Source organism: Apostichopus japonicus, chromosome 16 (genome assembly GCF_037975245.1).
Source record: "Apostichopus japonicus isolate 1M-3 chromosome 16, ASM3797524v1, whole genome shotgun sequence".
NCBI classification, from domain to species: Eukaryota; Metazoa; Echinodermata; class Holothuroidea; order Aspidochirotida; family Stichopodidae; genus Apostichopus; species Apostichopus japonicus.
Window position 1 is genome coordinate 44,033,443 of NC_092576.1, and position 26,142 is coordinate 44,059,584.

The window sequence follows — 26,142 nt, forward strand, 5'->3', positions numbered from 1 at the left end:
AAATTTCGAGATAATGGACCTGTTTTATATCGATATACCTTTCTATTTAGGCTTGTTATCGAAATTGTGAGTTATCGTTGCGATATTTTCAAATACATATTCTAAAGTTCGCCGTTTCATTCAAAATATCGAGAGAAAAAAAGGTACAAACTTTGACGACTGACAGGGCCTGTGTGACACTGAGTCGCTTGTTTTGATTAGTTGAAAGATCCAGCTGAATAATCCAACACTGCTAAGACTTCGATGAGGGCATTCTTATAAAGCGAGCGAGACAGGGGTGGGGGAAGGGCGTTGTGGCCAAGTGGTTAAGACAGTGAACTTGTATATTTCCCGAGAGACTGAACTTATGTAGAAGGGCTATATAGGCGAATGAGGAAGTTTATAAAGGAGGGGGCTGTATTGGAGTCATTGAAATCGACCTCTGTGAAGGGGATTTGGGGTTCCTCCCCATAGAAGAAAAAGAAAAAAATAGCACTACGGTAGCTCAATACGTCTCTGCCTACACTCTTTCTACGGCCAGATGCCAGACACGGTAGTGTTATAGCGGCAGATAAGACTTAAAACTTAGCATATCGTATCGTACGGGTTCTGGTCAGGTATGGACATTCGTACCGTTTTCTTCTTAATTTTGAGCCATTCAAGAGCAAAAGTATCTTCTATGTCGGGAGTGGATAATGTGTCATTGTGCGTCATGGAATTCGCTAAAGATTAAAGATAACGCACTTACATATTCCATATTAATATATTTTTGAACGTCTGTGATACTGTATCCTGGGTTTAATATACGAAAGGTAGGTTTGATAAATATTTAGCGTGGATTTTCTATCTGCCCGAGTCAAGAATATTTTGTAAATTGGGAAAGTGCGATTTGTTGACACGGTAACGGTAGTACGCTTGTGTATGTCAGACTGTAGCTTTCATACGTGTATTACTAAATATTACTGAGCGTAGGCTTGCTGAGTAGATAGGCATATGGGCCCTAAGCCTACACTGTACGTAAGCATACGTACTAGACTTTTGTAGGGCATATGTCTACATATTTCGCGCAAAGCCTCAAGTAGGGTGATGGATTTAGCGAAGCCAACAAAAAGCCATCTAACATGTTACAAGCTTGTCCCATTCCGAAATATTGCTGCTGTTGACCGAAAATATTTTGGGTGTGACAATTATGAGGCAAGCCCTAGCCTAATGGCCTAAGTTAGTTTTTGCTCTAGGCCTTGGCCTACTTCACTTTTGTTAAATAATATACTAGCCTCCTTCTTAAGCCATGGGAATGAAAGTTTAATGTTAGATTGGCATTTATCCCCCACATGCTCCAATGGCCCCTACCGAAAATGTTCGTTAGGGAGGTCTAGCCTAGAGTAAACATTTTTTTTCATTATTAAGGCCACACAAAGTGGTAAAGACAAGCTTTAGTGTAAAGTGGTATTAGGCTAGTGCCGACATGCACTGTTCACCAAACTTGGTGATCAGTACATGTAGGTGCCAGCCAAATAAACTTGTTTTAGGAGGATTTATCTTCAACTCCTAATTTTACAGGTCACATATTAGTTACAAATTGTAAGTTAGAAGGACATTTATATAATTTGTAAGTGATGCTTCATAATATATAGCACTTTTGAAAAAAAAAAAAAAAACACATTTTAGCGTAGTTGAATTGTTTTGATATTTATATTTCAGTTTGTTTACACATATATTACCATTCATAATTGTTCAATAAACAACTTTTTGCATGTTATTAGTGAAAGCTGCACCATTGTAAACAGTTCTAACATACAGTATTTGCATGCAAAGCTAATGACCATTACCAAAACACTGAAAGGTATATCATGGACTTGATCCCACACTGGTCCAGCTATCCGGGGAATGGCTGAAATTGGGTCCTTCAAATGACAAAAACAAACAAAACAAAACATGAAAACTAAACAATATTTAACCCCAAATAATAGCCTAGAAGCAAAAGGCAAGTATCAATAATAACACAGCAAAATGTCACCCATATTGCTTTGTAATTTAAGTAAACAATAAATTAGGAATAAATTACAAAAATTTATAAAATTTAAAACTTTAACAAATTATTATACACTATGTCAAACATTTTATTTGGTGAAGAAAACGTTAAAACCTACTTTGGAACAAACTGTGGAACTGTAGACATTGCAAGAAGGTAATAATTTAGTACTGGGAGTTTGTATAGCAGTTTACACTTTACAAAATAAAATTGTTCCTATGGTGTACAAAAACTGATATACTGTGTACATCTTTGTATGTATAGCAATTTGCCCATGTTGCATAACATTTGGCAAATGCGATACCTTATTCCCTGGTATAGGGCAGAATAGTGTACATAATCAGACAAGTCTTCTGTAACTTCCTAAGTTCATATGTACAAAAACTGATATATTGTACATCTTTGTACACAGCATTTTGCCCATTTTGCATAGCAATTTGCAAATTTTGCATAGCATTTTGTGATGTGATATCGAATTAGTTATACCCTGGTAAAGAGCAGTACAGTGCATAAATAATACTATGCAAGACTCTTATGTATACTGTAACTTTGTGTGTACAAAAACTGCTATATATTTACATCTTTGCATATATATACTGTATGTATCTAGCATGTTGCTTAGTAATTTGCCCATTTTGCATAACATTTTTTGATATGATACAAGCTAAATTATTCCCTGTGCAAGAAATAGTTGGGAAATGTAGATAAGTACATGGATTCATCTGCTTGGAAAGTGTAAGGAGGAAATTTTGCCAATTTTAAGGAAAGATCCTCTCTCACCAGGATTGTTTAAGTGAGATGGATTTGTAATATATTCACTCAAAGTTCAAAATTCAAGGATTAGATAAAGTTTCAAACATCAAAATTTCTGATTGACCAGAGCTCTTTGAACCTCAGTTGTTGTTGGTTTCTCTTTTGTGAGTAATTTCCTTTCATACTAAGAACCAAAGCTGGCAGTATACATCGTTTGAAGACGAAATTGTTGCCACCAATGTCACATGCATGTCAAACTCACCAGAGAGTGCAAATGTCTGGGTTCAAAGTATTTATTAACACATCCAACAGTGTACAGTAACTACGACGTGTTTCTCTATAGTACAACCTACTATAACACAAAATTACTGTATTCCTACTGATTTCACACGAACGATCTCTTCGTTTATCGGTGGCCTTTGAAATCAGCCTCAGAACAAACCACTATTGCTTCGACTAAAATAGAATATCTAAAATTAAAAAAGACAAATGTCAGAAGGAACGACTGGTAACAGTTTATGCTGTAAATACATCTCTTCGTGTCAAGCTTTGCTCTTTTGACGGAAGTACTATAAGTTTAGCAGGCCGTTGCACAGCCTTTAGTGTATTGTCAAGTAAGTCTTTAAGCGGCTGCAAGGATTTCTAAAGTGAGGACTTAGCAGTGAAACAAAGATGGTGTCCTTGGTGCCAAGGACATTGTCTGAGAGAGAATCTTTTTCCTCTCTGGATTCCCTTGTCAATAACACTAGGACTGTATCCCTTGTTTGATCATTCATACATCTTCTTCATCTGTCCCCCCCCCCGAGCAGGGAAATCCCCACACCCCTTTCTGCCTACAACCCTTTGTAGGGTCCTGCATAATGCCACACGATGATGTACAGTAAGGAAGTAATAAAGTTACAGGTAGTCTGATTAATTTTCTTAGATTGTGGAAATATGTGGTATCTTACAGTGTTAAATTTGTGAAGTTACAACAGTACCGTGTAACAAGGTTATTGTTTATACATGTGCAGTACTGTAGGCCTGTCATATATTAGGTGTAGCTAAAACTGTACTTTAATATGTTAATTTTTTTCGTTTACATATAACAGTAGTTTTGTTGTAGTGTATACTGTACCATACTGTACTGTATCATTCAAATTCATGCTTTATAAGTTTAAACTGCTTGCTTTTCATCTTAGCAGCTTTGTTTTCCTCTATGTTTGGTTTTTGTTAAGTTATTTATTACACAGTATCACGTATTATGTACATTGGAATGTATTTGTGACGTGCAAAATTATTTTACTCTGTTATGAATAGTTTTAAAAATCTGTACCGAGCATTTCTTGCTATTCATGAAAGGACAAGGATTCTGGCTTCTCACAATGAATTCATGCTCTGGCAACTTGCAGTAATTTATGCCCAAATCTATTGAATTCAGTTGAGTTTTAAGCAAGCCTATTGTACTCATAGTTCAGTGTTCAATAAGACTACTGTACCATAACTATCGGGCATACCATGCAGTAAGCATGGGTGGAAATCTATTTGCTATACAATTGAAAAGTTGGGGGGGGGGGGCTACTATTTACTTGATTTTGGATTGCTATGTAGAGGACCTAAAGTGTATTATATTTCCAGTCCATACCAACTGTTTATCACGTTCAATTTATACATTTTTCTTAGAACAGTTTTAAGAGAGCTGTAAAGGCCCACAGTCTTGGGTTGAAAATATATTGCATGTGATACAGGTAACTACTGCCAATGAATAGTTTAGTATGAAAAATGTCATCCAGGCTCTCTCATAACTAGTAAAATTGAATAGTACCGCAGATGTTGGCAAGATACTTAATGATGAAATATTATCTTGTGTAGTTAACGCTGAATTAAACCTTCGGATGTGATCTGGGTGTGCTTGTACAGTATGGGTACTGGCCTCAAATATGGACTTTTCACTGGTTAGATAGCCTGTGGATTATCTGCTGTATGCCACTGGTAGCCAAAAGGAAAAATTGCAATCCCGATTTGTCTGTCAGTAGAAAATTTAGGGACGTAAAGACATTACTGTATATACAGTATGGTACAGTACTAAGTCGACTAGGAATCATCTTAGAAAAGAGGCCAATTTTCAGGGATTTTCCCGATTTTGAAATTTGGTTTCGGCTCCACAGGATCTTCCGTCCCAGTTGAAACAGGCATGAACTTTTCCACAAATTTCTAATTATTATCCTAACACACTGTAGCATACGCAAATTGGAGCCTATACCGAATTTTTTTTCTCTGGATTTTCATAAAGTCTTAACTTTATCTTAGATAGTCTTTGGGACATCCAAATCCCTACAACTTTCAGACCTTAGGGGCAAATGCTGCTGGCATCCCTGCGATTTTAATTTACTGCTTCTACTGTACAGTATCAGCAAATATGAGTAGGCTGCTCTCAAAAGCACACAGTAGTTATTGATGTGCGTCGTAATTCAAAAACATGACAGCAAGTGAGAACTTGATTTTAGCCTGAAGATTTTATAAACTCTGGCCCTTATTTTTTTTTTTATAGCTGGCTAAAATAACAAAATTCTAAGCCAGGGGGATGGTCATTTTCTTCTTGCTTAGCATTAGGGATTATATGCCAGAACAGTTCCTCTTAAAGCCACACGTATGCACATAACTGTCTCTTAGTCTCTAGCAGATTGTGTTGACCAATGTCAAAAACATAGTGAAGCTCTTAGACAAAAACAAATATACATATATCTACATCCATCATTAAGGCAAGAAGTAATCATAACATAAAGGAATTAAAAACCTCTGCAAATTGTTTGCAACTGATGTGTAAGTTTCAAAAAGATTAATAGAAAACATAAATTTTCTTCTTTTTACACTTAGCTAACTACATGTTTGTGATGTGATGATCACAGTGTAGGTTTTCATGCAAGATCTATGAATGGCCTCTCTTGCTTCCGTTGTGGTAATTTATTCTGCACGGTTGACTAATTATTTAGATTTCTCTTTCTTTGTAATAACAATTAGACCCAAACCACTGCCCCACACCCTCTGCAAAGGTACTTTTTAAGAAAAAGTCACCCAGGAAAGAACCTGGGCACGAAAACCAAACTACCAAACGACTGATCCGCTCTCAGCCCCAGTCCCCTTGCATCGGGACTGTGACTGTGTGATCATCGTCAGGTGTGTATCACCATTCCCTAAGGGAACCCTCTGCAAAGGAGTACAGTATGTATGTGTGTCTCAATAGGTTCGTCCAGTTTAAGAGACCAGCTCACTAACAAGGCACTGGGCTTTAGTGTATGACAATAAGGGCTCGTCATGGTCAGCCAAGTAATACGGTCCTTCTTTTGTTATTCAGACAGTGTCACGCACTACTGGTTTCTCTAAGTGTAGGTTTGGTACACACTGTTACCAACAATGCAAGACCATTATGCATGCATCTAGTGCAGTGCAAAAGGCCTCAGGTATGCAGCAGTGAGTGGTACAAAATCGGTCACACTCACACACGTGTGTGTATAAACCACAATTGTTCAATGGTAAACAGGGTGTGGGCTACTGAATTTGGACTCTGTTGATGACAGTGTAGCCGGGTTAAAGATCTAGGCCAGGGTTGTTCTTGGGGGATCTATTTCTTGGATGGAAAGGAGTGCAGTGGTTGGGGGGTGGGGGGGGGGAAGGTGGGGAGAGGGGTGGAGGTATCAGAATTTGTAATGGGGAGGGTGATACTATTCAAAACAGTCATCTAGCTATGGCTATTTTGCTTTGGGTGTAAAGTCAAGAATTGTATTATTGCCTTGATAGGTGTTACAGTTGGCATACGTGTACAATGGGCACCTGGGTGGGGGGTGGGGGTTGGGGTGGGGGTTGGGGTGGGTGTCGCGACAAAGAGTGCCATTCTACAAAAATGTTGAAAAAATGCAACCAGTTCAATCAATCCAAAAATTCTTGGAGAAGCATCCAATGATGGTAGCTTCTTCACATAAATTTGTAATACAGTTTACATATAGTTTTAGTTTACATAGTTTAGTTTTAGTTTGCATCTACAGTATAGTTTAGTTTTATTTTCAGAGACCCAAGGATCAGGAAGCCTCACAGTAGTTCATTCGAGGCCCCTATCCGTGTTAGGTCTTGTGCAGTACTGTACTTTAAACCTGACCCTGTACATACTGTACAGTATGCTGTCATTACCAATACCTGGCATAGTAGTCCTGCACATCAGAGGCCAGTTTACTTTCACTATATCCATCTTACAAGTTACTGTACCAATTTGAAAACCTGTACTGTACAAGTTATTACTGTAACAAGTACCTAATGTATATATCTGCTTCAGTATAGGCCTATATAGTAGTGGCACCATCCACAGTATCAAGTACCCACTTCACTCTGTACAGATACTGTGTAGTAAGTGTTACAGTATTGTTCAACTTCACTACCAGGCACTTATAGGACACTCCATACTGTACTAGGTCACTGCTATTGTACCAGGCCCTTCAAACAGTTGCTTAAATACCAGTAGAAACATCCCTCTCTGCCACTTCTATCTACTTTATTATTTTGTAAATTACTAGTCTCTTGTTTATAAAGTTGAATACTTCTCTCAAGTATTTGTCCTTTTCACTACAGATTGCATCAAGTATTGTGTTGTCCGTCCGTGTCAGAAATAACCCAGACCTTGATTTACTTTCACATGCTACCTGTTTTTAATTGTCTGTGTAATTGCTTTATAGTCATAATGCAAATACTAGGGCATTTAATCCTTTCACTTGAAGGGTTCAAAAAGTAATTTACTCTAGATGCATTCACAGTATTTAAAGGGTGTGAAGACTCACGCTAAAAGAAAGGTCTAATGCCGGTAATCTGACCTAGTTTCGAATGAGGTGTAACAGAAGTGTTAAACACCACCATCGATCCCACAAAATACACACACAGCTTGCTACCGTCGGTAGTTAGACACTAGTGTACTGTACAGTCAGTACATACAGCTGCGGTCAATACCCACAGCACAGTGTATAAATGATACAGCAATGGACATCTCAGGTCCAGCTCAAGATAACAAGGTATCACGTTTCATTACTGTCTGCATTTTGTAGCGTCAAGAACAAAACGTCACTTGCAAGCAACAGAAAGTTAACTTTTTCAGATGGCCGCACGCAGATTGGGGAGAGTCTTCAATGCCTTTAAGCCAGGACTCTTGCATTGTTATAATATGTTTATTAATTAATACTGTAATGATTGCTGACTGTTCACAAAAGGAACGAAGGAAGTAAAAGAAGGCTGGTTCCATTTAACTAGCGATGAACATTGTGCAACATAAATTTAATTTCTGGGGCAGATCTTTGTGATATATTTCGTTTGAGACGTCACATTGTATTTTTCCAATTGCCAAAACAAACGTTGATAAGTTTGAAACTCTAGAGATTAAAACTATATGGCTCCCTAAGTTTACTGTATGTGTACCTGTCTCCCCACAATCTCAGCACTTTTGCTGTACCGTCTCTGGAGTGAACTGGTAACCTTTTCAGGTCGGAAGAAAAGTAAGAGAAAGTGAGTTATTTATAAGTTCTGTCTTTGCTGCAGAAACCATCAGAAACCATCGGGCCTTCTTCCTTATATTGCAGTACAAGTGTACAGCTGTAAGCATCTTTCAATCAAATTAGGAGGAAATATATACAGCCATTAAATACTCTGAAAGGATTGTGATAATAGTTTTAAGCACTTCTTGGATGTTGGACTGCAGTCATTGCTGTAGGCTACAACTACAGTTCTGCCATGGGTGACTGTTTTGGAGGTTGACGCGACTGAAACACTCGGACACCTTTGCGATACTTTCTGAACTCATCAGCAAGAGTGATCTAAACTGTTCTGTTAGTTTGCAAAACTTCAGATGTTAACCGCATGAGTTTGTGCTATAAGCTGTCCAGAACCAACCCCCCCCCCTCCTTCCCCCTGTTTTTTACCTAAAATCTATTTTTCTTGGACAACCAGATATATGCTCTTCGGACAAACCAAAATGTAAAGTTCTGTTTGTCTTCCGATGGGGTCAACAAGAACCCCCTCCCCCACCTCACCCCCCCCCCAAGAAAGGTTAAAATTTTGCCCTGCAATCTATAGTGGCAGGATTGTATTCTGCCTGTATCATAACTACAGTAGTATAGTGTAGTATAGTATAGTATAGTATGTACACAATACATGTTTATGTACTTCATGAGGCGTGAAGCCTCGGGGATTTTAAACCCAATGTCCAGTGATAAACTTGTAACTTTCTGTAAATTTCATGAATTTAATGTTTTCCTTGCAGTCCTATCTTAACTAATAAACTACCCAATTATTACTGTACCTTGATCTATGATAATTACTCATTAAAAGTGAAATCTAAATTTTCAAACTGAGGATGTATACTATCCCTCTTATTTTCAATTTGTTACTTCCGTTTGAACTATTCAACCAAATTCATCAACTTTCATTTTAAGTTTTTTTAGTTTACAATTTATGATTTTTTTTCCCTTCCCACATAAGTTCTGAATTTGTGTTAAAATTCTGATATTGTTGCAAGCCATATATATAAATTGAGTGGATGGTAAATTTTAATGCTACAGATATATTTAATTAATTGCTAAAACAGTCTATAGATTTAATATATAAGTATCCCACTTCTATTCTAGTCACCAATATTTCTATATGTACAGTACAGGTCTACATTAAATGTGTACAGCTGAGATCTTTAACTGATTTGGCAACCAGCAAATAAATGTAATTGATACTGTAAAATACTTCAGTCTTGCATGTAAAGTATAATTAAGTTGCATAATTATGGAATTCAATATTTTCATACTGTGTTACACTGGGAGTGTGTCTGTTTATTTTATATATGAGAAATAGGCCTTAAAAGGCCTTTAGAGTGCTCAGCAAATCTCAGTGTACCTTACAGTACTACTTTATGTAGGGACATTGTTATAAAATAACGGATATGTGAAATTATGGCTGCTATACCATTTGGAAGAGAAAATTCTTGACAAATTCAAAATTGGCAGGTAGTGTATGTGTGTACACCGAGTTCCCGAGTATCGGCCAGCCTTTTACTGATCACCAACCCAGTTCTGAGTGTACCATCCTGTGTAAACACAGCATACAGTGGGCCTACTAAAGTGAGTATGGTACGGTAGCCCCAGTGGCCATAACACTAGACATCAGTACATACTTTACCATGGTACACTAAAGTACTCTTGCTGATGTTAGAGCTAAAATGGCAGTCTTTGTAACCAAACCGATTGAAGGTAAACACCGATATAAGGTCAGAATGACGCACCGATCAGCTATAATAGTTACAAAAAATTTGGCTTGAACAGTCAGAAACAGTCGAAACCTGTCAGAAACAGTTGAAACCTATCTGCATTATTGCATGGTATCTGAGTAATTATTGTCCGCATACATATACACAGTCAATACGTAGCCTACCAGGCCTGTTATGTTAGCCCTATTCAAGCATGGTGATCGACTACATATAAACACCATTAATCTTAGTAAATTCTGTACACTGCATGCTGTTATACCAGTAACCCTACAGAAGGGGTTATTATGGGCATTGGTATGTACCAGGATACATGCACAGTATTATAATATTGTACACTTTTATGTGCAGTGTCTATACTGGAAACTTTGGACTGGGTGGTGTCACAAACACTGATTTCATTTTATCAAGGTTCGGTCTTGAGGTATTTGTACTAACGTGTGTACAGGCAGTTTCTGAGAAGGTCTGACTCAAGTGAAACCAAAACTATGTGCATACACATTCTGTAAACTATATAAACATTTCCTGTATCTGTGTTTATGTATTCAACAGGGAAGAACAACGCCACAATATTTCCTGTCTTTCATTAAGTCCAATGTGTTGAAAGTCTACTACAGGGTAATGGAAATGAGCATCATTAAAACTTAATTTGTGCCAGGTATTGTTACGGTTCGATGCCAAAGTAGGCAGCCTCTAGCACGCACACTTTAATTCTGCCAGGTATTGTTACGGTCCGATGCCAAAGTAGGCAGCCTCTAGCACGCAGATTTAATTCTACCAGGTATTGTTACGGTCCAATACCAAATGAAGGGAGTCTCCTAGAATTTACAGTCTAAAGGCATACTGGCATACTACTGTACATACTGTAAGTATGATAGGCCCCAGTGGCTATAAAACTAGATTCAAGTAGGTCTTTTATTATGGGTACACTAATTTTGCCAATCTATAGCTAAAACTGCAAGGTTTGGTGAGCAAAACAGTTTTAGCTTTAAGACCAAGAATGTCAAACATTTAATCGTGCCAGGTATTGTTACGGTCCAATATAATGCCAATTAGGGAGTCTCTGAATCTTTGGGCCAACGATGCATTGACGTGCTGTGCTTACAATTCAGTAACTATGGTAACAGGTGTTTGTTTGGTCCAATCAAAAGGTTTCTTTCATGTTATAATCAATTCCTGCAATTTTCATTCATTAATGTCAATTCCAAATATTCATTGATTAGAATGCATTAGTGCACACGCTTAATACAGGTTCAGTCGTTCCTTTGTGTGATCATGATGGTGACGTAGGGATGGAGTGACTATTGTTCAAACTTTAATTCATATAGTAACTTGTGTTAATGAAGCACTATACAACACATGTTACAAACCTATACTGTACATGGTTATTCTGTATGTGTTTTACAGGGTGTTTTACAGGGTGGTGGAAAATGGTTATAAATTATGGTACACTAGCTCGGCTAGCTTTTGAAGTCTTGAAATAAAATTTTAAAAATGTTAACAAATTGCAATTATGTCGTACAGGTTGATTCACATTGTAGTGAGTAGTAAGTACATACAGTTAGCACGTTGATTCCTACATGACTTCATGTACAGTAATTAAATTGCACTTACCTTGTACTATACAAAATGCCGTTTAGTGATTGTACTATGTATTTAACCTTGTAGTGTTTTACTATACAATTACCTTACTATACTATACAATAACCCTATTGTACTATACAATTAGTATTGTAGTTAACTTATTATAGTGGTATTGTAGTATTATACTGTGCAATAACCTTACTGTACGATTCAATTACGTCATTGTACAGTTCTATACCTTTTAGTGTTGTACTATATACAATTACATTACTATTCTATACAATTACCCAAATTGTACTATGTAGATACAATAACCTTGTAGTGTTTTACTAGATACAATTTCAATGTTCTAACAAAGTCACACATTATAGGAGCTGCACTATAAGCTGCATTCACAGCTATATGTATTTATATCAAGCCCTTCATTTACATTTCTATTACCATCAACTTTAGAGATATTGGTACATGTACAGTATATACATACACTGATAGGGTTATGGCCTTGATAATTATGTGTATCCTGTCTGAGTATCAACAGGTATATGTCTGATCCCACATAATTTAAATAAGTGACTATAAATATCCAGTTAGCTTAACTGATATCCACAATTTTAGCTAGACTGCTGAACTTTTGACCCTTGACCCCTGCATGAATGACTTTTTTGATTTATCAGATTGAGATTATGAAGTTGACCTGTTACCCCCAGCTGCTGTGTCTACACATGTACTACATATAGCAGTAATACACTATAAATAGTGTAGAGAGCTACTGTACACTAAATAAAATGCTCATATTCCAGAGCTGTGCCATTCCTGGAAGAGTTGAATAATCCCCCCCCCCTCCCATCCATTCCTCCCCCTCTCACCTCCAAAGAGAAGAATCTAGCTAAATTTTCATTTTCATATTTAAGAATGTATGCAAATTTGGCCCTTTAGCTTCAAGTGTTGGCAATAAATTTTGGAACAGTGACTTTAATTATGCCTCAAGATACAGTAGATTGATTTAGTTCAGTTATTAATAATGAATCAGGGCAAATACAGCGTCACTGGATGGTTATTAAAAAAATAAAAATAAATTATATTTTTACATTTTTATTTTCAACTATATATTCTACCAACCAATGTGTGTCTACAGTGTTGCTTCTTCGAAGATAATTTATCCTAAAAACATTTTTTAGCACCGTTCCTCTCCAGAGGATGGGACCATTCCTGTCTACAGGTCTTACACTGCCCTCATGGTACTCTTAACACTGTATGCTTCTGAACCACACCCAGAGAATAGATCTACGTAACGAAATTAATATCTAAAAATTCTCCACGGTCATGAAAAATCTCTTTTTACGGACACAGACCATGCAACAAGTACTGTCCTATTGCTATTCATATCTAATGGTGAGTACTGTACAGTACTTGGTACAATATATTACAGAGCTAAAAGCTATATTAGTTACTGTACCGATGTCTATAAGCATACATCTATGGGTTGTTTGACAATGCAAACTGTAGCAAGAAACAGGTTCTGTGGTGTACATAGTGGTACGAAGCATACACCTGGCAAAGCTATATAACGGCTAATTTATGCACGCTTTAAGATAATTCATGCGAGCTTTTAAAGAGGGCATCCCAGCGATCATGTTTGCTTTGAAGGGAAGTTAAATATAACCAAGAGCTAGGTCTTTAATGATGTTGGCAAGTAACGACATTTCCGACTAAATCATGCGTTAATTGGTAGATTTAATTGACTGTATAGAACTATGAAATGAGAAGCATGGTGGTTAAGGTTACAAATTTAGCCAGTGAGGTGAAAGACATTGCTTTTACCCACTTTCACCAATGTGATATGCAGCCTGGGGATAATCTTTTCGAAAATCGAATTTGAACGCAAGTTGTATAGAGTAGTGGTAGTTGGTATATTAATCTTGTTTAAATCTTAAATAATGAGTATTCATACAGGAAATATATGTCTGTAGGATTCAAATAAGGAGAAGCCTATGTCATGGGTAGTCTTTCAAATAATTTCAACTTTTCTGAATTATTAATTCTTATGTTTCATCTTCGAGAATGTCGTCGCAAAAGAATTTAATCAGTCTTAATGTCTCCTCTACAAATTTAATGATTCATATCTGCCAGAAAAGTAAAAAGAACCAAAAAAAGAAAAAACAAAGGCTGATTGTATTTTGAATCCACTTTCTCTCACTAGATTTGTAAATTGGATTTGAATAGCTCATCAGCTTTGCTTCTTAGCTTACTTGTCTCCTCGTAACCGTAGCACTTTCTTCCATGCCCTAGAGTAAACATTTGGGCAGGATTAGAAATTTATTTTCAGTTCACTGTGCGTCCCATTGAGTTTGAGAGTTCTAGCAAGTGCCATAGACGTACAGCAAAAGCAATCATAAAAGCAGAACAAATTGAGAAGGTTTTTACAGGTTTCTCAGTTGTTTGTTTGTTCCTTCACGCCCAGATTAAAGTCCAAATTTGACCAGGTATGAAAAGATAAATATCAGTGGAAGGTTTGAGCAAACTAAATATATGAAATAACCCGAGCAGAAGGCCTCAATTTTTGTTCTATAGATGATTAATTATTTGCCAGCCTCAAGGGCGCTTGTTTCGTCTACAGGTAGGCCACAAGCTACTGTAACTACAAATGGAAGCACTGAAGGGGCCATAAGGGAGGTACCCTTGGTATTCTTGGATACTGTGGGACATAGCATTAAGTACTTTATATTGTCATGTATTGTGGAGTGATCGTGATGGTCTAGATGTTTTCATAAATGAAGTTTCCTGGCTCATTAATTAATTCATTAATTCATTAAAAAAATCAATTTGAATATAGACATTTACATAGTTCTTTATAAGTGCATTGTTCAATGGATGAAAGATTGACAACTAAATTAAAAAAAAAATAGCACAGATATATATATAGGACACCTCCACACAGATGTTGACCCCCCCCCCACCTAGGGCCCCATCCCCACTCATTTTCTTTATTAAGTATAATACTATACAAGTAACCTTTCTAAAGCTTTTGTCATGAGAAGCAGGTAAAGTGATGTATTTCATTCAGATATTTTCTCATATACATAGTTGTTCAATACTGTATAGGTTGTAAACTTGTACATACAGTACAGTACATATATGTAGTACACCAGCTGTGCGTACAGACAAGGCCTTTTAAATTAGGTTGTTGTTGAAGTGTGCCTAAGTAGCTCGCTCAAAATGAAATCCGAGGCATGGACCTCACAAGTTTTTGGATCTTATTGGGCACTGTGACAGGTACACTGGGACCTATAGTGTATTTAACACTTCTCCAGTACCAATCGCCCTACCCTTTCCTACCCCACCCATTTTTCTCATAGCATAGTACATAAAGTACATAGTATTTACATAGTAGGTAGTTTATGCATAGTAGTACTGTACATAGTGTCTAGAGTACATGTACTGTACTGTATCTAGTATACATAGTTCATTATCTACATTTTACGTAGTCTCTGCATAGTACATGGTATCTATCCAGTACATAGTACTGTATATACATAGTACAGATCTACATACATAGTATCCATGTGTATATAGTATCTACATAGTTTCTACATGAACACATAGTAGATCTACATAGTACTGTATCTAGCATTACATAGTACATACTGTATACTATGTACATAGTATTTACATACTTACGTAGTATCTACATAGTACATGTACTGTATCTAATATCACATAGTACATAGTATCTACATTGTATGTAGTCTCTGCATAGTACATGGTATCTATACAGTAGATAGTACTGCATCTAGGATTAGATAGTACAGTATCTGTACATAGTATCTACATCATAGATAGTACTGTATCTAGTATCTACATGTTTAATTTATCTAGATAGTATAGTAAATAGTGCATATTACAGTATATATAGTACATAGATACATTGGTGGAACCCTCTACATCTTGTTAGTTTGCTCTGGCATTAAACTCATTGAACCATTCTCTCTGGCCCTTGTAGAATATAAAATAACTCAAACTACACAACACAGTACTACAGTGTGTAGTACTATTGGAGTTCACTACAAACTGAAACTGTACCTGATAATATCATTCGTGCTAGCAACAGCTGGACATCCTATCTAGTCGTCATGTGAGCGATCCTGAATTATTATGATTCTTGTTTGTCTCATTTTATTTTTTATTACTGAGCCTATTCCGTGGGTGAGTCTGAAATGTAAACACTTGGCAATACGAAAGGACTTATCCGTACCTGAAGTGTTTTCTGTACGGTCATATAATATGTAAGTATGACAGTTATGTACAAATATGACAGTAAAGATGCCACACTCATACATACAGTATAGTACCAAACTGTTGTACATATATGGTAGTGTTTGCATGCCGGGTATCCGGGTACCTGGGTATCCACCGACGCGATACTACCCGGTTCCTAATTTATTACCCAATTCCTACGCAAAGTGTGATTTTTTTTTTCTTCTTGCGAACTGGTGGTTAGGCAAGATTTTACCATTAACTTAGTATGGTGTTAGGCTACCATGTGGTGGAAGATAACAGCAATAACGAAAGTATTCCATGGATATCTTCTAACAATTTCAGCGATTAATTTCAGCCAAAAAATAGATGGTTAGGCCAGATTTCCCCATTGACTTAGTGTGGTGTTAGGCTACCATGTGGAAGAAATTGAAAGAATTCTCACAATTCTTATTTTTCCATTTGTTTATTTCATAGAAGGATAGACTGACAATGTTATTAATGGATTATAGACGGGATAACTAAACAATAATAATCTCAAGTGGCTTTTACTGAATATTATATTTTGTCTTAAAGATCTGCTTTATTGGCTTCTATTATAGCACGCTATAGCAAGGAAAGTTTTGTGAGTACGCAATCGACCTGCCACGGTCGTAAATCGATCTCAGGCCTTACAATTAGCCTGCATAGCTGCTTAACACTGTTAGACTCTTTGTGTAAACAATGTGTGGAAATATGTTCATGTCTACAGTGTATCATACACCATAATCATACACCATTCACACAAAGACCCTCATACAAGAAACAATATGTGGCAGGCGTTGCAGACTAATTGGTAAAAAGAGGTCATTTTACCACCAAGGCAGGTCGATTACGTAATCTCAAGAAACTTTTCCATGATAGCGTGCTATAGTTGGGGCCTATACAGTGCTCAGACCTTTATGTGCTAGTATAGATAGGTGAAGTCTAATAACCCTGCTCACTGTGTACCAAGATGATACAGTCTGTGTGTACAGTGAGTAGTACCTTGTTTATTCTATGTACAGTGTAAAGTACCCTTATGAGTCATGTCCATACTAGGTATTGTCACCATAGTAAATCAATGAAGGACCACCTCGCTGTACTTTGACCGTGCAGGAGGGAATCTCGGAAAGTCGATGTCGTCACACATGAGATACATAGTCTGAAAATAGTCTAGATATAAAAAGAACGGGCTGGTCGAATAAATAAACCATTCTAAACCTGGGTAGCTCTGAAGAAGATCGTCGTGAAATAGTCTAGATATAAAAAGAACGGGCTGGTCGGATAAATACACCATTCTTAACCTGGGTAGCTCTGAAGAAGATCATCGTTAAATATTTATAGTTTTATATATAAGCAATGGCGGGATACAGAACAACGATGGAAGAATGTTTGTCGAACTGGACGTCAGTTGTTGCATATTAACTTAACAAGTTCTTAATTAGAACAAAAAAGGCAGTGCTGCAGATTTTTAATTATAAATTTCATTTCCGGTAAGTGTTCTTCAATTATATATGCTTTCCAGTCCTGTTCCCATGGAGACCTCTTTCAGTGTTCCCCCGTAAATAATGCTTTTAGTTTTGTAAATATCTGTAGCTGTAGCCAGATAAGTTTCCTTTTCATATTGGGAGGTTTTTCAGGCAGGGTTTTGTTAAAGGCCTGTATGGAGTATATAGTATTTAGTCAATGGATGATGTGCCAGTTGATGGCGCTATTAGGTCCTTCCTTCCTCTCTCGGCACCTTCTATAACCCGCCACCCTCACTGTGCCCCACCCAAAAAAATAGAAATGTATACAAATTCATACTCCTGGAGCCTGACAAGATGGAAAAATTGTTAATTCAAAACAGAAATGTGGAAAAACGAAACCTGCAGCTTGCTGTATATACATACACACATACATACACCCATACATATAAGATTCAGATGTTCACTTCCTGTTGTCTGATGATCCCCGCACACTGCTGGCATGAAAATCAAGTAACAACATTCTGTAAGTTACCGTATAGGTATACTATACTATATTATAATTGAAATTGTAGTGAGTTGGAAAATCCAGGAGCGTGAAAAAACTTCCAGCCTCCACTGGGATTCAATTTTCGAACCTGGGCCTCCCGCTTTATATGCGGACAACCTAACCACTTGGCTATGGACACTGATTGTATGTCCAGAGGTTTGAAACCGGTATTGGCGTTTGTCACCTGTATCGAACAATACTAGTTCTGTTTTTGGTGACATATTTGCCTTACTCTAGAGATCAAACATGATTCTAACCAACTCGAAATCATTTGTGATTCCTAAAACTGGATCTCAAAACTTGAGTTACTTTGAACATACTCTGTGGAATGAAATGGAGGTAAAAGACAAATGAATATATATATTATATATTTGAAATTGTAGTGAGGAAATCCAGAACAGTGAAAAAAATACAGTATATAAAAAAACAATTTTTTTCTATATATGTGTGATGATCGCTCAATACGTGAGTAACAACTACAAGTGTTCTACTACTCTCAACTTTTAATTATCATCATCTAGGAATGTCACCTTGAAAGAGTCTTATTTTTAACAACTGTGACAAGTTTCAGGGATAAAGTATTGTTAATTTGTCCTGAGCTGATTGCTTGTTCTATGGATTGGAGGTCATTAAAATAAATTTCTTACTTCCAGTTACCAAGACAGAGGAATGTTCTGAAAAATTACTTTAGCCAAATCTTCAACATGTTTCCAATGTAATATGTGAAAGCCTTTTGTGCCTGTGTACATGCATGCACATGTTAGTTATGGTTTATTATGGCTTATAGCTTATTATTGTGTACTTGCATTAATTGATTTAATTCCATCTGGAAGTGGAGTGTATGCTGAGTCTTTAATCTGTAATAGAGCCCCCCCCCCCAAAAAAGTATTGTTCATTCATACTTAGTAAAGATTCCTGAAATCCTATTGGTCCATTCAGGTCAGCTGACCGTGGTTAGTGAGTAACGCACGGTAAAATTACGGGGCATCACTTTAATAAATCTTTGGTTATATATGTAACCAAAAATGTTTTGTTTTATGATTTTTCCCCCACACAAATGGTAGTGTATGAATGAACGGGGTAAATCAACGGTCTAGCGTACGTTACTCATATGATTAATGCACTCCGAGTGTTAATGCTATCGCTGGATGCACCCGGGCTCCGCCCTCGTGCATCGCTTGCATTTTCCCCTGATCGTGTATTAATCCTGTGAGTAACGCACGCTAGACCGTTGATTCACCCCTTATTCAAAAATCTTTCCGCTTTTAAATTTTGTATTTATTGCCCAGTCAGTATTCTGTTAAGTACAGTATATTGATTTTAATTATATATGTTATACAACTGTACATGGTTTGTATTTAACCTTAATATGCTTTCCCATTGAGTTTAGTGTTACATCTGAGGAACTAACCTAGTGCCACTGGTGGTCTGTGTAGTTAGACTTTACAGTTCAGTCACTTTCATTGGTGACACCCCACTCAGCTTTGTAAAGGTTCGTATTAAAAGTATAACAAAATAAATAAAAAGTAAAAATAAATAATAAACAAAATAAAAATATATATAAGTAAAAATAATCATAAAAATAACAAACAAAGAAACAAAATCAAAGAAATAAAATAAAGTGTGTTTTGGAAATACAACCTTGACTGATACCAGTCTTTGAATATTTAGTCAGAGCATAACAAGAGTAATGTTGGGCTTATAGTAAAACATTTAACATAACATAACATTAACCCAAATAAGGCACTGTACAACTTGTGCAGTTACTGTTTTTATTATATATATTTTTTTTTTTTTTTTTATAATAGTCATTCTTTTAATTTTAACCATGAAATATCATGTCTCCCAGCTGAATGACAAGAAGCAGATTATTTTTTGCTGATTTTAGTCGGCGAGAAATGTCAACTTGTTGATTATTTGTCAGTTGTTTGTACCTTACTGCTTATCATTTAAAATGGTGGCAAGTAGAACTAGGTGAAACAACTCTGTCTCCCACCCCCCCCCCCCCCTCCACCCTGCCTCTCCATTGTCTGAAATCTGTCATGTAGGACGCTAAGGGCAGCTAGCATCAACTCTGTGAATGGCAATCCTAGTGTCAGGAGGAGGTGGCATAGTGTTAAAGATAGAGGGTATTGTGTTAGTTGGTCATCAAGGTTTGACTTAGAAGCTACACAGAAATGTGTGACTGTGTATTCTACTGGAGCTGTTACCTACACACTGTCACTACAAGTACAGTGCTGTATGTAAATAAGATAGTGTATATATATATATACAGTATATCATTCACACTGACTTTCTATATGGCCAAGAAAAAAGAAGAAGATTATTTTTACCAAAAAGAAAGTGAAAAGGAAATGTTTTTGATGAAAAGGAAACAAGGTATCAGTTTTAGTGATCAATTTTAATTAATTTTATGGGACGGTTTGTTTTTAACTAAACTCATAAAATAATAGCTAAGATGCAAAGAGGAAAGAAATATTAAATAGTTTTGAAATTGGTGCAGAAAAAGTGTAGATTGAATACTGTATTGTGACAAAAGAACTGTCATAAAAAAAAAATGGAGCGCAAGTTGAGAGCAGGTTATTGATATTTGGAATTTGAAAATTAATGTTTTGTAGATTTTCTGACTTTGTGTCTGGATGGCTGTACGTGGGAGAAACAAATGTGGCTGTGAACTAGTACTGTACAGCATTGCAGAGATACCCTAACCTATTCGCACTAAAAAATATGATGGCTGTATGTGGGAGAAACGAATGGGGCAGTTAACTAGTACTGTACAGCATTGCCGAGATACCCTAACCTATTCGCACTAAAAAATGCTACATCAACGGTGAAAGATAAGTTCGAAAGACCTTAGTTTCCATGTTTATATGTACAAAATCCAAATTCTGATTGAAACTTCCTTATTTCATTCATTCACTACTCACCAACCACAGGTACTAACAAACACTGCACTGTGTAATAACACCGTACTCAATGTTACTTGTACCCACAGTTTGATCTTTTTGTTTCTGTTTCGTTTTCCCTACAGAGTCATGTGACCACACCAGAAGCTGCATATTCATTAGTCTGAGCGAGTTTCAAAGGTTGACCATGGGGTGCGCCAATTCCCATTCCGAGGACATCCATAAGACGTCACTTTTGGAATCCGATAAATTTGTGACCTCCCTTCAGGAGGTTCCGGGTTACTTCAATCGAACCATGCAAACCGCAGACTTCCTCCCGCCCAAGTTCCCTGACGCCCCGCCAAAGAAACCGGAGATGTCCTACACGGGTCCGCCTTCCCACCTACAAAACTCGGTGGACTTTCACCCATACTGGAACCTGATACAGCAGGAGTACGTCCCGTCCGATCCCATCCGGGAAGACGACGGCGAGATGCCACAGTCTCTCCAGCCAAGGACAGACACCGCCCAGGAGTTACGGGATATTGAAGTGAGAGAAGCCATCACAGATCTGCGGCAGAGGGTCAGGGAATCCATATCGGAAAAACTAAGAGAAAATGAAGACGACTTTCTGGCAGCACTCTCTGCCCATGGAGTCGCTGAATCTGGCGATAGCAGGCGTCCAGATTCTCTCGGTAGCCCTCCCCTCCTGGGGGTGGAAAAGCCTCCCCCACCCCCTCTACCTGCAGAGGACTATATGGATGGGCCTGACAACTCACTAGCTCAAGAGGAGAAGGACACCATTGACTTTTTGGATTCTGTGATTAACGAGAGTATGGCTTGGGACGAGGAGACAGGAGAGGAGGTGGTTAGAGAGGGCGGTAATTGGTCCTTTGCTCCTCCTGCCCCTCCTCAAGATGAACCAGAGGTCAATCACAAGGAGTATGATTCCAAGAAACCCCTCCCCGGGTTCAATCTAGACATTACAAGCGTCAAATCCACGCCGCCCAACTCACCTACTACGTCGTTCAGCAAGAGCATCTATCTACCAGAGGATAAGAACTCGTTCATCTCTAACAACGTCCTGGCTCGTCAGACGTCCTCCTCCAAGCAGATCAGTACTGTCGACAGAAAGAAACCATCCACACTGCCGGACGGAAGCAAACATTCAGATCATAAAACCAGCAGGACACTGGAATCGCCCGGGAGGAAACTGTCACAGAAGAGGAACCCTCCTCCACCTCCTCAGCGTGCTACTCCATCTCGAGCTTCAGAGCCGCCTCCGCGGGAAATCTCCGTGTCGTTAATTAATTCATCAAGGTCATCAGAAGGTGCAAAGACAGTACTGTCAAGGACAGTTTCAAATGATGGCAGTGTACCCCCACCTCCACTGGCATCACCACCTCCACCACCCCCACCACCTTCCCCTCCACTCGCGGTGAAGACAAATATTTCAGAAAGAACTGAACAGGGTGACGTTTCGGATTTACCTGGGATTCAGAGGTCAAAGATATCTCATGTGGAAGAGGTACCGCCATCCCCTTCTTCCCCTCCGCCACCTCCCCCACCCACACAACCCCCTCCCCCTCCTCCTCCAGTGACACAGCCCCCTACTCCCCCAATGACACCAGCAGTAAAAACACTCGATCGGATAAGTCTGGCCGGTCAGGAGGACCTTGGGCCTGTGCCGAAGTCTCCGCCACCAGTAGTCCAGAGAACCAGAACACTCGAAAAGAAAAATTCTGTTAAAAAGGAAGGTAAATCACTTCCACCACCAGCACCAAAGCCTAAGCCAAAGCAACCGCCAGGCGTGAAGCGGAAACCCGTCCGGCATTCGATGGTGGACATATCCGCAGAGAATACCATCCTGGAGGACCTCCCCAGCGACGACAGTGGGATCAAGGAAGAAGTCACGGAGAAGGGCATACACGACATCATCAGGAATCTGAAGTTGTCGGACCCTACGACCACGACCACCGCCACTCTGGACAGGAAGCCCAAAGCTAAGGTCCCACCTCCTACTGCTGCAAGGAAAGCCAAGCCAGCTAGACCAATTTCCATGCCCCCACAGGCCTGGTCACCACCAGTGGTGAAGCCCAAGCCACAGCGACAGAGCAACGGCACTCTACCTAACGGCCACGGTATGTTAGGTAGGACTACCTCCTTCTCCTCTTCCATCAGCGGAGGAGGGGGAGGAGTCAGGAGACATCTGTCCGATGACAACTCTTCCGAGGACTCCGGGCTGCACATGAAGGACGACTCAGAGCTACTCAGCCAGATAAGGCTGCGGCTCGTAGACGCACAAGTCACATGATCCAGTCACATGACGAATCACATGATCTTTACGACTGCTGCCCCGAGGAAGGAGAGGGTCTCCCCACCTCCGAGGAGAGAAGAGGAGAGCTTCTCAGAGCCACATATGTAGGACAAGTCTGTCGGTAAGAGTAAAGAGGCTAAAAATCTTACCCTCAGGGTTTGTAACTTTTAACAAGGCAGCGTTTAATTGTCACCCATATTGTGTAAATATTTTGTAAATATTCAAAAAATTGGAGAGAGGCGGATTTATTTGCAAATAGGGTTTTTTCAAACTAAAATCACGCACAAAATGAGTAAAAGGGGAAGTGAAGCCTTGCCTCTGACCACTGTCTGTAGTGTTGAATACACTCTGTAAATCTATATCCTAATTCAGGAAGTATTTTATAATGTGCAGTACTTTTCGGGGGAGAGGAAGGAAAGAGGGTCGAAATGAGCGAATATATGGTGCAGCCAATCGAAACTTGTTTACGCCGGGGAGCATGCTGTTGCCAAAACATATTATTACACTCTGAAGTCAAAGAGGAAGTAGGCTGACCTATGATTCACTTTCTTATTTTTGTTATGTGAGCAACTAGGGCGTCTGTTTCAGTTAGTTAACTGGCAAGACATGATACTGCACGCAACCTGGGCTTTACTTTAACGAATTGAAACCTGTGGAACAGGAAAGGGTATAAACATTGATGATATCACAGGTTTATAAATATAGGTTTGTGCTCCACATGCATCATGGGTAATGGAATTAGTCATACTAGTCTGACATAGGACTTAAACTGTATTGTGTACCTGTTTCAAGAGGTCTACCTCTCAAGTTTAGAGTCCTTTGGTTATCTTTCGAGACAGGTCTGTGGGGTGGGGTGGGGGTGGGAACCAAGTTTAAATTGGTTGAGGAAAGGTTGTTTTTGATTGGTACTTTCAGTGCTTACATGGCATTAGTTGTATTACCAGAACGTTTATTCCATAGTTATTATTTAATTTCGATAACCCAACGATTAACTTTGCTATTTGATGGGATAAGTTTATAAAGCCGACGCCTCAAGTTTTGATTGGGGGGGCGGAAGTGAGGGTTGGGGGCTAGGAGAGGGGTGTTAGCATGGTGTCGACGTTGAATACAGCTGGTGCTCATGGTGGTTGATGTTAGTTCCTAATGGTGATTTCGTTATCTTACCCGAACCTTGAAGTACCTATCAGTTTTGGTTGCTTTCACACCATGTGTGTATGTGATGTATGGTGATAGGCCCTCAAGTTTTCCTGTGTCCAGTATGTGTTACAATCATACAGCCTACCACATTGACCTGTGGCACTGCCAAGCAGTGTGTCTTAAGCCTAGCCTACAGAGGTTCTAGCTAGTTACGTCTACTTGAATATGGCCTCCCCTACTGACAATGTCTCTATAAGGTTCGAGTCGCTTCGAGTCAAGACAAATGTTTGCACAACGCCACCCTCTTGGGGATAACTAAGATGTTTTTGATTTTTTGTTTGTCAAGTGTCCACGGTGTTTGAGTGGAATACAGCAGGGGGTGTAACTTTAAACAGCGGGAAAAAGAAACGAAAAGAAAGAATGTTTTCTGCCTCGCTGTATTACGAGCCGCTCTCCTCTTTATCTCCTTTGTTAATATTAACAGCTTAAACAAGTTTTCACAAATTCTTCAACGGTTTTGTACGGTCGACTGGTAAAATTGTTTGTTTTATATCATGGCCTCTGGAAGTTCAAGCTCGGTTCATGTTTCATACCATTGCACTTATGTAAACAGTGACAAACAAACCCATTATTCTGTGGTCTGGTTTCTCACGGTAGAATTGGTAGAGAAAGAAGGGGGGAGGGTGGGGGGGGGGTTTGGAAGAAGAAAAAAAAATCAAAGAAAGGAGTGATTCAAATCCAAGAAATATCAGTTTAGCCCATAAAAGGAAAACGAAAAAATATTGGTCCAAACTGCTTTACATAACTAGCATATTGATGTGACCAATTTGGCATTTCATTAGTCACCCGGTTCTCGGAATGCATGCGACTAATTGCTGGGTGAAGGCTTCTTCGAACTGGTGGAAAGAAAAGAAAAAATCTTGGCTGTCGATCAAAGGTTTTCCTCGTAGAAATAGATTTTTCCGTAATTTTCAGTCAACGGTGGTTGAGAAAAAGGTCAAATTTTTGAAGCCGTTGTATAAACCTTGATTCTCAATGTCTACATTCACCTCTTTGACCTTTCTATGACGTCAACAGAAACGTAAACCAAAGGGCGAAAAAAAAACTTATTGTAACACTGATATGTGGGTTTGTAGAGATAAGGATACAACAGGATGCAACATTGGTTGAAATAACTGTGGTTTTCTGCTTGGATGGCTCAATTCATTCAAGCATATCTGAAAGTGTATCCTTTTTGCTGACTGATTATAATAATAATAATTTTATAAATTAAATCTGGCCATAATATGAAGGAAATCTGGTGGGTGACAGCACATCATTTTAAATTATTTTTTTCTTCCCGTAATTATTCACCAAATATAATATTTTGTTATGTTTAAGTTTAAACGTTGCTCTTGAAAGTTTTTGTTATGTTTAAGTTTAAACGTTGCTATTCAAAGCATTTTGAAACGTTGCACCTTTAACTTGGCTAGGTGGTTAACAATGTTTTTTGTTTTATAATTTTTCTTTTTTTTTAATATTCATTTTGTATATATATTATATTGTATACAAGTTACCTTAAACAGTGCACAACATGCATCACATATCTATATGACTAACCAAATACCTTGACATTACCTTACATGTACAGCAATATATATACTAATATAACAAATCGTTGGTTAAGTAATCCAAGAGAAAAGATAATACACCAGAAATGAAGAGAAAAAAAATAAGAAAAAAAAAACTAGTTGAAAAAATTCCATTAATATTATTTCTAAAAGAAATATTAAAATGAACTAAATTTTTGGCTTCCTAGTTTGTACCATAAAAGATACCCTATTATTCATATTCATATTACTTGGGTTTATTTTGATGTTTAATAATACTTATTCGGTCGTCTCAAGGACGTTGGTGTTAA

At 38.2% G+C, this 26,142-nt stretch overlaps 1 protein-coding gene across 3 annotated transcripts; it reads left to right on the forward strand.

The window, feature by feature from the left end:
- The first annotated feature begins 627 nt into the window (after positions 1-627).
- Positions 628-26,142, forward strand: LOC139982364 (uncharacterized). Of its 3 annotated transcripts, none has more exons than XM_071995113.1 (2): positions 628-791; positions 20,935-26,142. In XM_071995113.1, exon 2 carries the CDS (start codon positions 20,997-20,999, stop codon positions 23,100-23,102), a length of 2,106 nt encoding a protein of 701 aa, XP_071851214.1. In that variant the 5' UTR covers positions 628-791; positions 20,935-20,996; the 3' UTR covers positions 23,103-26,142. The 3 variants fall into 3 exon arrangements, with proteins under 3 accessions (XP_071851214.1, XP_071851215.1, XP_071851216.1); XM_071995114.1 differs by lacking the exon at positions 628-791 and adding an exon at positions 10,333-10,893; XM_071995115.1 differs by lacking the exon at positions 628-791 and adding an exon at positions 16,971-17,380.